Raw genomic sequence first — 15,388 nt, 5'->3', positions numbered from 1 at the left:
AGAATATATTAATAATCATAAAATAATATATTTCCTTGTAGAGAGAGTGGTAGAGAATGCGTTAAACTCGGAGCGCTCTTGCGGCTGTCTGATTGAGCAGCCAGTGGAAGCAACAATAACCAAAGCAGTTGGGATCACGGTCAGTTAAAAACTTTAATCGCGCTAAAATCCTCTAAAACATCAACCATGTAAAAGTAAAGAACTGAACAGGTTCACAATAAAAAAATTGCACAGACCAAAACAAAAAATCTGCCGAAAATTTATGGTTGCTGAAACTTAAGGCATACAGCCAGCCAGCCAGCCAGCCACTGAAAGGTCACGTGACCTGCAACTGGCCGCGGCCACCAACCACTGACAGGTCACGTGACTTGCCACTGGCAGCTGCCACCAACCACTGGTGGGTCACGTGACCTGTGATTCTTTTTGAACTACATGTTGGAAGAAAATTACTAATAAATCACCAAATTTTGTCTTAAAATTAAGGAACGGAGCATAAACTTTTTTTATTGCAATTGTTGTAAAAAAAAACTAAAAATCAATGTGACAAAAAATTTGTGATATTGAGTGAGGTGAGACTCATTATTAAACAATATATTTATTTCCACAACCTGAACAGGTCAAGGATGAGGAGGCGTTTGTGAGGAAATTAGGCTGTAGGCCTGAGGAGCTCTTGAAGGTGGTGTCCATTTTCGGCAACACTGGAGAAGGCAAATCTCACACCCTCAATCACACTTTTTTTTTGGGTCGTGAAGTTTTCAAGACATCTCCAACCCAGGAATCCTGCACTGTCGGTGTGTGGGGAGCACTGGACCCTCTTCATAAGGTGGTGGTTGTTGACACAGAGGGATTTCTGGGGGCAGGAACTAACCAAGGACAGCGAACCCGCCTGCTCCTGAAGGTGCTCGCAGTCTCCGATCTGGTCATTTATCGGACACATGCTGACAGGCTACATGATGATCTTTTCAAGTTTCTTGGAGATGCATCAGATGCGTATCTAAAGCATTTCACGAAGGAGCTGAAAGCCACAACTGCACGCTGTGGTTTGGACGTGCCCCTTTCAACTCTGGGTCCTGCCGTTATAATCTTCCATGAGACCGTCCACACCAAGTTATTAGGCTCAGGTCAGTTTACTAAGTTTTGGATGTTTTCCATTTTGCTGTCGTTCTCACCCAACAAGTTAGGAATGACTTTGAAATAGATAAGGTAAGAAGTATACTTCTCTTTCACACCCCCTGTAGACAAGCCATCAGAATCAGCCGAGCGGCTTCTTCAGGAACGTTTCCGAAAGCTTGGCCTCTTTCCGGAAGCATTCAGCTCTATTCAGTACCGGGGCACTCGAACCCACAACCCCCCGACTGACTTCAGCGGTCTGCTGCGCAGTGTGGAGCAGCAGTTAGACAACAACACTACACGATCTCCACGGTCTGCTGGTGTCATCTACAAAGCCTTGCAGGTATTCTTTTTTTTTTTGTCATTGATAAGCTCAATAACACTTTTAGCTTATCGATGACATGAAAGTGTGTAAATTGTAATGTACAGTAGTTTGTGTGGCTGATCAAGCTCTTGTTCTCCAGGCTTTGAGTGAGTGCTTCAGTGGAGAGATTCCTGATGAGCATCTGGCAAGCAACTCTTTTTTTCCAGATGAATACTTTACCTGCTCCAGCATCTGCCTCAGCTGTGGGTAAGTCTTCATATCTCAGGAATCACTGCACTTCTGATTTCAAATCTGTTTAGCATTTCTAAAGCAACACTCACATAGAAGTTCATACACTCTCTCTCTCTCTACAGTTCAATAGTTTGGGGTCAGTAGTCTCTTAAGTTCACCAAAGCTGCATTCATTTAATCAAAAATACAGTACAAATGGTAATATTGTGAAATATGATTACATTTTAAAATAACTTTTTTTTTTTTATTGTACCATATTTTAAAATGTAATTTATTCCTGTGATGGCAAAGCTAAATATTCAGCAGCCATTACTCCAAATTTTTTAACATTGTACTGTCTTTCACTTTCGATCAGTTGAATGCATCCTTGATGAATAAAAGTTAATTTCTTAAAAAAAAAAGAAAAAATCTTACTGACCCCAGACTTTTAAATAATTGTTTCTGTTAAATAACATTGTCATATTAGCAATTTGGTTCAAAGATTCAGATGGAATCTTTGACTGTTTTTTTTATGCCATTATGAAAAACAAAAATGAAATTAAATATGGTATATATATATATATTATATATTATGAGATTGATTCAATTAGCTAAAGAACTTAAGAGGTTTCTATGTGAAAAATTCCATGTGGGCCTATTCTCTTCAAATGATTGTAAAAAAAAAAAAAAATATATATATATATATATATATATATATAGTGAGAGAGAGACATTGCCCTAAAGGGTTCTGAGATGTCCCTGAGCAACATTTAAGCATGTAAAATTAATATTTTAACACCCAAAGAAAGTTCTTTTTTTTTGCATACACTTTGAGAACTGGTTTGTGTGAATCATTTAAAAGAATTGGTTCAATGGAGTTATTTGTATGGCTCCACACAGGTGGCTAAACTAGTGATTAGATGTTTGATTATACTAGTTTTGACTGTTCTGAATTACTTATTTAAACAAATGTGAATTTTTTTTAGCTCTGGCTGTAAAAACAGCATGAATCACCTACGAGAGGGTGTGGCACATGAGGCTAAACACCGCTGCCGCTATTCAGCACACTATGACAATCGCATCTATACCTGCAAGGTAGGTCGTAAACAATGCAGCACGTGACCGGACCCTAAAGGCTACACGAGCTTTGTGACTGCCCAGGTCTGACATTGTGTGTTAACCTGCTATTCCAGGTTTGTTATGAGAGTGGCAAAGAGGTGATTGTGGTTCCAAAGACAACAGCATCCTCTGACTCACCATGGTTTGGCTTGGCCATATACGCCTGGTCTGGGTGAGTCGTGTCATTGAATTATAGTCGTATAAGGTGCATTTAGTTCAGTTCATTTAGACATACAGGACTAAGTTGGGCTTTTTCCTTTGCAGATATGTGATCGAGTGTCCAAACTGTTCGGTGATCTATAGAAGTAGGCAATACTGGTATGGGAACCAGGACCCTGTTGATACAGTGGTTCGGACTGAGATCCAGCATGTCTGGCCAGGGGTGAGCGTTATCTGCCATTTATGCCACGTTTCTACCATTTAAATAGCAAAAAGAACAAGCTTTGTTTACCTTCACATTTACGTCTCAGTCCGACGGATTCCTGAAGGACAACAACAATGCTGCGCAGAGGCTGCTGGATGGTGTGAACTATATGGCTCAGTCTGTTTCAGAGCTAAGTGTCAAGCCTGCCAAAGCCGTCACTGCCTGGTTAACAGACCAGATTGCCCCTGTTTACTGGAAGCCCAATTCTCTCATCATTGTGAGTTTTAATGCTAGGCAATTTTAATGTGCCTTTTGAATGAAGAGAAGTCTTCACTAAAACACTAAAACTTTTTCCAGAGATGTAAAAACTGTGGAGAGGAATTCCAAGATAATGATACAAAGCACCACTGTCGGGCCTGTGGAGAAGGTTTCTGTGATGGTTGCTCCTCTAAGACACGGCCAGTCCCTGAGAGAGGTTGGGGCCTGGCACCTGTGCGAGTCTGTGACGTCTGCTTTCAAAACAGAGGAATCCCAGAAGGTATCGCCGAAGAATTTAAGATTTTAAGTAACATTTTATTTTAATATATTAAAATTACTCATGTGATGGCAAAACTGAATTTTCAGCAGCCATTACGGTCTTTAGTGTCACATGACAATAAAGACGGCTCAAAAGCATTATTATTCATGTTGAAAACAGTTTGATAAAATCTTGGATGAATAGAAAGTTCAAAAGAATGTTTATTTAAAATCTTTTGAAACATTATCAATGTCTTTACTGTCACTTTTGAGTGAAAGAAGGGCATATGGCATTAGAACACCACCAGGGTCAGTAAATCGTGACAATTTAAATTTTTGGCTGAACTATCCTTTTAATGCATCCTTGCTTAATAAAATTCTTAAATCTTACTGGTACCAAACTTTTGCATAGTAGTGTTATGCAGTACTGTAGGGCTGTCTGCCACTAACGACTATTTTTATTTAGATTAATCTGTCGACTAATTTACCGATGAATCAACAATTTTACTTAAGAATATTGTATTCAACTATATTTCATTAAACCAAATGAAATCCAAAAGTAAAAAAGTAAAGTGCAACAAAGTGCAAGCAGCAAGTGTCCATCTCATAGTCCAAATCACTGAAATCAAAGTTCAGTATTATAGTGTAAGAATGACAACATATCCACGTGTTCTAGTCTACTAATAATAAAATTATAATCAAAAAACACTTTTTAAAATGAGTATTTACCAGAAATATTATTTACCAGAATTGATTTAGGAGAAAAATGTAAATGTGCAGTATTCCTGGAAAAAAAAAAAACTTTTTTTTTTTATAAAATCAATTAATTGGAGATGCTTTTGATTATTAAAATTTAATGGAATCATTAAAATGGAATCCAGAAAATAATGGAAAACAGAATTTGGTAAAGATAAAACTGTAAAACTCTTAATTAGACAGGCGTTTGATTAATAAAATGTTATTTAACCATTAAAAGAGAGTATAGAAAAATGAAAATGGAAAAAAATTAATTTGGAAATAAAACGGAAATAAAACATAGTGCCCTATAATTATAATAATTTTTTTTGTGGTATTAAAAATAGATGTAAGTGACCAATAGCCTTTAAAATGACTTAAAATACATATATAATAGCAACGAGGCAATAATAATTAGTTCAAATAAAGTATCAAAAGCAAGAAATCATATGGTTTTATTGAACAAAATTGTTAAAATACATAATGTATTATAAACAATAGAGCTAATGTACATTGCGCATTACAACAAAGGCCTATTGGAGAGCCGGCAGGGGGTGCCAACGGCCTGGTGATTATTTTTACACATTACTGTGCGATTTAATCCTCGTTTAATATTGACCAAGAACCATTTCATTCAAATGTCCACTTAATCTTTAATATTTGGCCATATGTTTAGGACAGAAATGCTATAGCCACTGTAATTAAATGAATATGTGGACATCAAAACGTGTAAACTCAAGAGTGAGGGTTTGAGCTTATTTTGAAACCGGGATGTTTTCTCCTGTGTTTGCGTAGATTTATAAATTATTTACCTTACAAATCTGATGAAATGGCGCATGTTGCGTTCCCAGATGAACATTATAATTAACCCAAACTCACAACAACATGCAGAGATGGAGTTTGAGACGCTCCACACATGTAAATGATAACAGTTCCTGTGGAACTACTGTGAACGGAGCTGCTGTGTGACGCAAGTACATAATTAAAGCGCATATACTTTATATTAGAACTGCATCGCATATAATTATTTAATTAAATCGTAGCGTTTGTGAAATCACAATTATGCTTAATTATTTTGAAATGGGTTTAATATCATGCAGCCTTGGAAAACAGACTAAAAATGTGTTTTATACATTCTCGTCTGTGAAATGCGCCACTTCCGGTATTTTGCTGGTTAGTCGACGCGAGCCAAATGAAGTTGAGGATTTAAAAAAAATCGAATAGTTAAATAAAATCGACGAATCGCAACAGCCCTACTGTACTGTGCATATACACTGCCGTTCAAAAGTTTGGGATCAGCAAGATTTTTATTACTTTTTAAAGAAGTCTCTTCTGTTTATCAAGCCTGCATTTATTTGATCAAAAATACAGAAAAACATTAATATTGTGAAATATTATTACAATGTTCTATTTTAATATACTTTCAAATATAATTTATTTCTCTGATGCAAAGCTCAATTTTCAGCATCATTACTTCAGTCTTCAGTGTCACATGATCTATCAGAAATCATTCCAATATGCTAATTTATTATCAATGTTGGAAACAGTTTTTGCTGCTTCATATTTTTCTGGAACCTGTGGTTCTTTTTTCTTATGATTCTTTGATGAATAAAAAGTTAAAAAGAACAGCATTTATTCAAAATAGAAATCTTTTCTAACAATATAAGTCTTTACTGTCACTTTTTAATCAATCAATTTAACACATCTTTGCTGAATAAAAGTATTAATTAAAAAAAAAAAATAGCAAGAAAGAAAATACTGACCCCAAACTTGTAAACGGTAGTGTATATTGTTACAAAAGATTTCTATTTTAAGTAAATGCTGTTCTTTTTTACTTTTTATTCATCAAAGAATCCTGAAAAAAACATCACAGGTTCCATAAAAATATTAAGCAGCAAAAACGGTTTCTAACATTGATAATAAATCAGCATATCAGAATGATTTCTGAAGGATCATGTGACACTGAAGACTGGAGTAATGATGCTGAGGACAATTCAGCTTCGATCAAAGGAATACATTTTATTTTAAAGTATATTAAAATAGAAAACAGGTATTTTAAATTGCAATAATATTTCACAATTTTACAGTTTTTTTTATCAAATAAATGCAGCCTTGATGAGCGCAAGAGACTTCTTTAAAAAAGCAAATTCTTACTGATCCCAAACTTTTGAACGGCAGTGTACATATTATAATAATTTCAAAACTAATGAAGAAAGAAGCTCAAAAGTGATTGCTTTATCATAATCTACTGTGCTTTATCAAATCATTTATATCTCAAATAACTCCTTGCTAAATAATGTCAAAAACACAAACAATGCATGATTTACACAGGTTTGAATAATTCTGAAAGTACTACACCCATGGCGTCAGATACTGGTGCAACATGTTGTGACATAAACATGCAGTATTTCAATCCATAATATGAATAATATTAAAACTGGTCTTACACAGAACTACTGGATGCAGCGCTGGAAGAGGAGCAAGGTGGGACTCTGATCGCCAGAAGGGTGGGAGAAGCTGTTCAGAACACATTAGGAGCGGTAGTCACTGCTATAGACATCCCTTTTGGTGAGTTCTTCACTCCTCTAAGAGCCTATAAAAATGTTAACATGATTGTATGTTAATACTAATATGAACACACACTGGAAATACTGTTGAGTGTCAATCTATTATAATGTTTACTAATAATAAACCTGTGGTTTGTTCAAGTAACTCTTTCTGTGATCTTTAGGATTAAGCATTTTCATTTCAGAACAGTTACATACTTGTGCAGGAATATCTCAGCGTATATAAATGATCAAATGCATTTACTAGGTTTGGTAAAAGATGCCGCCCGTCCAGCATATTGGGTCCCTGACCAAGACATTCACTGCTGCCACCAGTGCCAGCGTGAGTTTAATGCCCGTCTCTCCATCCATCACTGCCGTGCGTGTGGACAAGGAGTATGTAACGACTGCTCCCCTGATCGCCTGGCCGTGCCCTCCAGGGGTTGGGACCATCCTGTGCGGGTGTGCATCACCTGCAGCCAGAAATCTGAAGAGCTCTAGCAGAGCCGAACATCACTCCACATTATAGGACACCCTCGTATTTGGCCACAGTGCTTCAGAACAGGTTGGGAAGGAAGAAGCACTGCTCTCGAACCAATGAATGATTGTTTGAGAGGAACATCTCTGCCTTTTGTTCCAACACTTCATTCACATCATGCTCCTACATAAGCTGTTCACAGTTTAACATGTATTGGCCTATGTAACTTCTTCTTTTAAAGGTTAAATCCAGCAGGAAAATAAATGTGTCAAACCCTCGGCAATCCTTTGTCTACCATGCAATATGTTACCTGTGGGCAGGCCCAGATGGAATGAAAGTTTTTGGGAAAATCTGCAGAATGGGTTTAAACAAGGTAGAAAAAAAAGAAGAAGTGTTAAACATGATCAAAAGGTACAAAATATGAATTATGTCCATTTTATTTCTGGGACTGCAGATCCATATGGGCCTTCCTGTGGGTAAAGGCAGCTAACATAATGGCCTCTACGTGATACATAGACCGGTGCACAAATATGATTGTTTACCATCCTGTTGTGTTATTCAATTTTAGGAAAAATTTTCCCTGTTCATTTGCTTTTACCTGTTTAAAACCCAAGATTGTCCATATTGTTTAGCATTCCTTTACCAGCCAAGACCCCCCCTAGTGTAGATTTTAGATTAATTCCTATTTGTTTCTATTATTTGCCTATTATGGAACAGATCTGGCATGATCATGCTAAACTATCAGATGTTGTTCAGCATAATTCTTTATCATTTATTTTAAATGTGTGTACTCGAGCAGGACGTTTTTGTTTTAAGGTTTTAAAAACTGACCTTTTTAATGAATCAGTACCACTGTTGCCGAATCAAACTGCATAGTGACTCTTAACACAATGCCGGTATTTGCTCTTATTTAGCCCCTGGTATGTGTTATGATCACTGTCAGTTAAATTGTTTTCTTGGCCAAATGAACACTCGTTATGTAGAATCAGGTTATCGTAGACTCGGTGAGCCATCATGTGTGGCTGACCGAACATGACTGACAGACATAAGAAACATGAACATCATTTTATGTTCTTTGCACCTTGTATGCTAATTAAACTTGAGTACCTCTAAGAGTGTGGCTTAAATATAAAAATGTGTAAATGCATATTTGTACTTAAAGGGACAGTGCACCCCCCCCTAAAATAAATAAATAAATAATAATTTTGCCCCCCCCCCCAAAAAACCCTGTGGTTGTCATTTACTCACCCTCATGTTGTTCCAAACCTGTATGTTTTTAAAATAAGATATTTTGATTTTTTTTTTCCCCTCATAAAATGAGTCAATGGGGTCCAACGTTGTCATTGTATGAACAAAAACAGTTAAAACATTAAATTCATGTTGGGATTTGAACTAAAGATACAGATAAACAAAGTTTGGATTTATTTTGAACATTGAAGAATGGTTTCCCCCTTTTTTTTTTTTTTTTTTTTTTACAAAAAGTTCCAGCAAAATGTTTCCCCAAAAGAAAAACAAAACAAAACATGAAATTGCACTTTTAGGAGGTATGTTTCAAGTGACTATAATTTAGATGTATCTAAAAATCTTTTACAAAAATCCATCTATTGATGATATAACGGACAAGTAGTATTCTGAATCCATCATAGTCTAATCCAGAATATATTAAAAAAAAAAAAAAAAAACTAAAGGCAAATGGTAAAATGGCAACATTGCGGTCAGTAGGACACAGTAACAATGCCAACAGATGTATTTTTCACACAGCAGCCTGATTTTGGTTTTTAGATGTTAACTGTTAGCACTGACCCTCCAGTGTTAGTCCATCCTGATAGTCTTTGTTGTAAGAGTAGTAGTACAGATCATGACGAACAGCCATCAGGAGTCCAGGAAGTCCTCTACTCCCACCCAGCTGGGAGGAAAACACCACATTTGGGATGGAGTCTTTCCCTGCAGGGTGAGGTGAGGGGATGGTCCTGAGGAGACGGCTGTCGTGGAGGCTCCAGAGCCGGGTGTAGCAGTCCTGACCCACTGCAAACAGCACACAATGAGATGTGGTACAAGCATTGCGATTGCACTGAACTGAAACGGGTTTATATGAAAAAGATGTACCAGCAAGCAGCAATCCTTCTGGCTCATTGACATGAATGGGTAGGTAGGCATATTCATTGTGGTGTCCTTCATACTGTTTGACGGACCGCTTAACGCGGATGTCCCACAGCTTTATCTGTTCAGTGACAATTACGAAGGGAGAATAAAAATAGGATCATTCAAAGCTCTAAATTTTTATTAATAGCACGATGGTATGTAGTCATTTTAGTTGCTTATCATAGACAGACCTTGCCCAGCATGTCAGCGGCGAGGAGGTAGTTCTCATCCTGTAGCAGTTGGATGGAGGTGATGGCTGACTCCTGGAAGAAGCGGCTGGTCTTCCAACCGTGACTGCGACCCCTGTCACGCTGACGCAGGTCAATGCTGAAGATCTCTCCTGATCGACAGCCGTTGAACAGCACGGGAGCCTAAAATACGAGGAACATGGCACAAAGTGTCACACATATCTTTGCTCACATGCATAAAGTAAAAAAAAAAACTTGAGAATATTTACAAAAGCTTTCCCCTGCAGAATGTTATTAAGAGTCAAAAAACCCTGATTCCTTGTCAAATTAGAAAGACTTCCTAATTTTACCAAATACATGTGTACAAGGGATAAATACAAATTTTGTAAACTAGATAACTGTTAGCTATTGGTTTTTGATAAATATTTTGATAAACCAAAAACTGCCATTCACTATAACTTTTACAATCCGGGAGAGTTTAAACATGCTGTAGAAGATATTTTTTTATTAATAAAGGATATAGATATACACACACACACATTTTGCTTGAACTTTGTATTTAGGGCTATTACACATTTCAAAAGGTGCACTCTTTTTTTTGTGTGTTGTCGACTTGGACTTGTTCTTAAATTTAGTGGTATAGATGCAGCATTACACAAATCATTCATTTCTGTAAAACATTTTAATGAGGTAAAAAATGACAGAGCACAATTAAATTATAGTAAAATTGAGGAAGACTGGGAAGTAGGAGGAGACAGAAAGTGACAGACATGATGCAGGTTAGATTGAAACTACAAGCATATGCTCTACCACTGCGCAATGGCCATGACTTCAAGGTTGGGATGAAAAATCATTGTTCTTTTCTCACCCTCACGGCAAACTGTTGAGCTAGAACATCACTGCCTGCAAGGTATGTCGCTCTACGTCCGGTCACAGCATCCGTCACAATCACTCGTCGTGAAAGGCCTAGGTATACAAAAAAAACTTCAATAAATATATATATATATATATATATATAAAAACTGTAAATTGTAATAGCTGTTGCAATATTACTGTTTTTACTGTATTACTGGTCAAATAAATGTAGTGACCATAATTTTCATTCCAACAACATATTGTAGAAACACATACAAACAAGGAGTCAAAAACTCACCAGTGCTGAAGGTTTTATCAGCCTGTGGGTTGAGGCACCATGCACATGACCAAGCTGTGGAGATCTTAAAACTGCACAGCATCCCTGGTTGATCTGATGAAAAAAGTCATTTCAGTTTAATAAAGCGAAAACAAATAAAAAGTGTTTTTAAATTAGAAATGTGGGAGACCCAAAAGGAAATGATTTGTACCTGGATTGAAGTTGCTGAAAAGAGAAGCAGGTAATAAGCTTACACAGCCTGGGGTCTGAGAAATACCCACCAAACACAACCTGAAAAGACTTGTCAAGAAACACTTCCTCATGGCTTAGAGATGTTTGTGACTTTTTGGTGATTGATTAATAGTCATTAATAGAGTAAATATGCAAGTATGCTCCTATTGTAATGACATAGGTTATGCACTTTTTAACAATTAACAGTGAAATCTGAATGAAGAAAGACTAAATGTATTAAAATTAAGATGATATTAACCACCTTCACATATGTTTTGTGGTAATGTTAACAATTAATTGACCATTTATTTTATTGGCCGCTGGTTATGAAAATTCCTGAAAACTGACACCCCATTAGCGTTTATTTAGTAAAACCACAATCCAGATCTTCAGTTTCAAAATAAGCATACAAATAATTGAAGATTTCGTTTTTAGAACCTGAAATGTTTGAAGGATACAGAACATGCGAGTCTGTATGTGTCACAGAGGCCCAGCATACAGAGTTCACCTGAAACAAAATTAAAAGGAAATAGTACTATGAAACAACTTATTTTTGCTGAAAGGAATTCATTTTAAATTTCTCAGGTTACCTTGCGGTTAGTAAAATAAAGGTTATCGCACATCTCCACCGACAGAGAGCCCTTTCTGCAGCCATGGAAATTCATTATGCCATACTTGCAGCCTCCGTGCGACACATCGTTTACGGTGAAGACTCGTTCACAAGCTGAATCGGCCTAATAAGATGCATCCAGAAAAAAGGAAAACACAGTCAGATTGAAACCACAATCACTGCCAAAACGTAATCTTCCTTCTGCTAGTTTTTCAAAGAACAGACAACTGGAGGCCAAAACCTCCAGTAACACCTGCCAGCAGCAATCCATTTCCATGAAAAAACAAAAACAAGTTGCCTGTCCTCAGCATAACATGCTGTTTTTATACTGAGAACACATTTAAATGGACTGAGTTGCCACAGAAATCAAGTTGTATGTTTTTCCATTAAATGAGAGGCTTACAACAATGAGATGGAAGTTATCGGTGTTTGGGCTGGTGGAGTTGGAGCTCTGCACCCCCAGCCTGTGACGCTGCATCCCGCTTACTTTCACTTCATGGACCAGCCTGCATAATGAGAACACCCTTGGAATCAAATTCATATTGGGATCCATTTCTTTCCCTAGTAAATTACATTCTGAAAAAAAAAAGTTGTGTCCACAAGATATTTTATGTCATACCTAGAATAGGAGCTTGGGGGCAGCAGACCCAGATGTCTCTTCTGTAACAGCAATGCAGAATTCAGCCCAGTCCTGGGAGCTTTCTGAACATATTAGGATGAAACAAGGAAGACGTGAATCACCTGCACATTTCTACACAATGATTTATTACCGACAAAACCCATCCAAATTGTCCATAAAACATCCATCGAATTCTCTCAAAGAACTTTATAGTTGAAATTTAGTGCAAAATGTGATACAAGCAGTGAGGACTGTCCATATAAACTACATTTACGTACAGAGGACATATTCAGTACTTCCCCAACTCACCTTCCTAGAACCATCATCCTCTGCCAGCAGCGCAGATCTCTTTCTCTCCTCTTCCTTTTTCTGGAGCCCTTCTTTTGTCAGAGGGTTACAGTTGTTGTGTCCAGGCAACAAACGAAAGTAGCGGTTCTTCTCTGGGTCAAAGTAGAAACCTGGCAGCTCTATAAATAATAATGGTTAATGGCTAAATGAAGAATTCTCTCAAAGAACTTTATAGTTGAAATTTAGTGCAAAATATGTGATACAAGCAGTGAGGACTGTCCATATAAACTACATTTACGTACAGAGGACATATTCAGTACTTCCCCAACTCACCTTCCTAGAACCATCATCCTCTGCCAGCAGCGCAGATCTCTTTCTCTCCTCTTCCTTTTTCTGGAGCCCTTCTTTTGTCAGAGGGTTACAGTTGTTGTGTCCAGGCAACAAACGAAAGTAGCGGTTCTTCTCTGGGTCAAAGTAGAAACCTGGCAGCTCTATAAATAATAATGGTTAATGGCTAAATGAATGAATTTGGACTGATAGGACAGAAAGCTGAGCAGAGAGATAATGAAAAGTAAAAGTTCACCTGGTGCAGATGAGGATGCTGTGGATGAACCTGCATCACCTGCTGCGCTTTCAGATCTAGAAAAAGGACTAATGTTCATGGCTAATATAAAGTTAAATACAAGCCTAACTGAAAATAATCCAAATAAAATTTGACCGGAAGGAACTGAACTGCCAAAACCGCTGACTCTAGGTCTCAATACTTTAGTATTCACCCTCATGTTGTTTCAAACCTGTATGACTGTCTTTTGTGGAACACAAAAGGAGATGTTATGCAGATTGACAGCATTCACTTTGACTGCATCTTTTGTCCATACAATGAAAGTGAATATTACTGAGGCATTCTTTCTGCTTGACATCACCTTTTGTGTTCCCCAGAAGAGCTCAAACAGGTTTGCAACAACATGAGGGCGAGTAAATTACATCATTTTCATTTAAAGGAGCATCTAGGTGAAAATTGATAGACTCAATCTGTGTTAGTTACCTATATTCGTGCTCATCGTGGGCTGAACGGTGTCTGCTCCGCCACTGTGACTGACTGTGCTGTCGATGACGGTCCCTGCCACTCGATCGCCAGTTCCCCCGCTTCATTTCTACTTCCCAGGGGTCATGTCAGATTAATGCCTTTAAATGTAAATAATGAGGCAAAATTATGTATTCATTTTTGGTTTTAGCACATATGAAGAAAAACCTAAACTTTTTGGAGTATTATTAAGAAACTGAGCAGTGATGAAAAGCACTGATTTGTTATGGAGCTGAACAAGGAGCTAACATGCTAAGACTACTATTATGAACACGCACGTGGCTAATTCGTTTATGTTAACGGTTACTCCTGCAGAAGAGAACTCACGTTAATATATTTATTGATCGCTGAAATAACTTGTAAACTTCATGTAAAAACGGAGAGTCATAATAAACATACCCGATAAAGATGCACTCGTGCTGACTTCTTCCTGTTTGGAAATACGATTTGAGAACACCAGGGAATTCCCGCCTCCTTACTGTTCATTGGTGGAACCCTGAGACTTGAAATAATGTGACTGGATAATGAGCTGTCAATCACGTCAGAGGTTGTCTCGTTGACATACACTACAGAAACATACACGAAGCTAAAGGGATGAATAAAAATATAAATAGTTCTAATTAGCAAGATGTAAATGTGTTTTAATGATGATCGTTGTATGTATTTATATTTAAAAGAAAAACGGATAAAAAAAACAATATAGGTACAAAATATATAAAGATAGCCTATATACTGTTTATTTACATTGTCAATTATATTACCATATGATATTGTTAATTAATTAAATTAAATTTTTGTATTTAAAATATGCTCTATACAAATCACCAAGCACAATTATGTACCAAACTGCAATAATACAATTAAAATAAAAAATCTAGTTAAAATTGACTTAATTCTGTTGCTGAATGTAAAACAACACATGCAGTTTGCATAAATAGCGTTACTTTATCTCTTCAATTTACCAAGCAAGTAGTCTTAAGCAGGGTTTAAATTGGGCCGGGGCCGTCCGGGGTTTGAGCCCCGGCACATAGACTCCAGGGCTCGACTTTAACGCTTCATTAACGCCAGACAAAGTAAGCATGCTGAGGTAAAAAATCTAAATGAAAAGTTTTCATATTTAAAATACAGTTAGTTAGGCAACATCACACAACGTTTTCACCATTACGACTGTTTAATAGTTCAATAAACAGTTCAATAAACAAATACAATAATATTAGGTCACTTACATTTTAGGCGGAACCACAGGGCATCTCACAGAAACCAGCAGATTCATTGCTGAATGATTCCGTGTTCTGAACGAATCGGTTGAGTCAAAGTTTCATTAAGCCCATGCATTAACATCTGATGAATCAGCCGTTTGAACGAATCGATTGAGTTAAAGTTTCATTAGGCCATGCATAAACATCTGATGAATCAGCTGTTTGAACGAATCGATTGAATGAACAACTCAGTGACTCACTCATTACACGCTCACTACTGGCACCTACTGGCGTTTTAATTTAGTTTAAAAGTATAATTTTCACCATCATTTCTTGTTTGTATAATACCAAAAAAATATTTAAAACAGTCTCATAACATTATTCAATGCAATTGTATTTTTTCAGTGTAAATTATTTAATTTGATAACGTAGAGATAACAATAATCGCATTATTATAATTGAATTTATAGATGAAATGTAAGAATTTGAAATG

At 36.9% G+C, this 15,388-nt stretch overlaps 2 protein-coding genes across 2 annotated transcripts in view; one reads left to right on the top strand and one right to left on the bottom strand.

Moving 5' to 3' along the window:
- zfyve1 (zinc finger, FYVE domain containing 1) overlaps nucleotides 1-7,787 on the top strand; it is an 8,038-nt gene extending 251 nt beyond the window's left edge. Inside the window, exons 2-11 of the mRNA XM_016295221.1 lie at nucleotides 617-1,121; nucleotides 1,239-1,453; nucleotides 1,575-1,681; nucleotides 2,631-2,739; nucleotides 2,838-2,935; nucleotides 3,028-3,145; nucleotides 3,234-3,404; nucleotides 3,485-3,665; nucleotides 6,830-6,946; nucleotides 7,193-7,787. Coding sequence (XP_016150707.1) covers nucleotides 617-1,121; nucleotides 1,239-1,453; nucleotides 1,575-1,681; nucleotides 2,631-2,739; nucleotides 2,838-2,935; nucleotides 3,028-3,145; nucleotides 3,234-3,404; nucleotides 3,485-3,665; nucleotides 6,830-6,946; nucleotides 7,193-7,425 — 1,854 coding nt within the window. The 3' untranslated portion in view covers nucleotides 7,426-7,787. The remainder of the gene's footprint in view (nucleotides 1-616; nucleotides 1,122-1,238; nucleotides 1,454-1,574; nucleotides 1,682-2,630; nucleotides 2,740-2,837; nucleotides 2,936-3,027; nucleotides 3,146-3,233; nucleotides 3,405-3,484; nucleotides 3,666-6,829; nucleotides 6,947-7,192) is intronic.
- Nucleotides 7,788-8,801: 1,014 nt separating this feature from the next.
- Nucleotides 8,802-14,177, bottom strand: wdr21 (WD repeat domain 21). Its single transcript, XM_016294501.1, has 14 exons — nucleotides 14,096-14,177; nucleotides 13,658-13,797; nucleotides 13,196-13,251; nucleotides 12,946-13,103; nucleotides 12,325-12,407; nucleotides 12,109-12,211; nucleotides 11,686-11,829; nucleotides 11,554-11,603; nucleotides 11,076-11,155; nucleotides 10,886-10,978; nucleotides 10,601-10,698; nucleotides 9,736-9,915; nucleotides 9,509-9,623; nucleotides 8,802-9,427 (listed from the first exon to the last, which is right to left on the bottom strand). Exons 2-14 carry the CDS (start codon nucleotides 13,762-13,764, stop codon nucleotides 9,195-9,197), a joined length of 1,500 nt encoding a protein of 499 aa, XP_016149987.1. The 5' UTR covers nucleotides 13,765-13,797; nucleotides 14,096-14,177; the 3' UTR covers nucleotides 8,802-9,194.
- Between the last annotated feature and the right edge of the window lie 1,211 nt (nucleotides 14,178-15,388).

The sequence above is a fragment of the Sinocyclocheilus grahami genome, unplaced genomic scaffold (genome assembly GCF_001515645.1).
Source record: "Sinocyclocheilus grahami isolate Dianchi unplaced genomic scaffold, SAMN03320097.WGS_v1.1 scaffold15.1, whole genome shotgun sequence".
Lineage (NCBI taxonomy): Eukaryota > Metazoa > Chordata > Actinopteri > Cypriniformes > Cyprinidae > Sinocyclocheilus > Sinocyclocheilus grahami.
The sequence above is the reverse complement of the archived record's forward strand: the minus strand, read 5'-3'. Positions and strand labels throughout refer to the sequence as shown.

What these genes read in the sequence shown, in the direction of transcription:
- wdr21 (XM_016294501.1), bottom strand. Translation starts at nt 13,764, where the DNA reads ATGAAGCGGGGGAACTGGCGATCGAGTGGCAGGGACCGTCATCGACAG. An exon ending in CATACAGACTCGCATGTTCT is followed by an intron (nt 11,156 to 11,553) that starts GTATCCTTCAAA and finishes AAGTCTTTTCAG; the next exon opens with GTTGTGTTTGGTGGGTATTT. An exon ending in TGATAAAACCTTCAGCACTG is followed by an intron (nt 10,699 to 10,885) that starts GTGAGTTTTTGA and finishes TTGTATACCTAG; the next exon opens with GCCTTTCACGACGAGTGATT.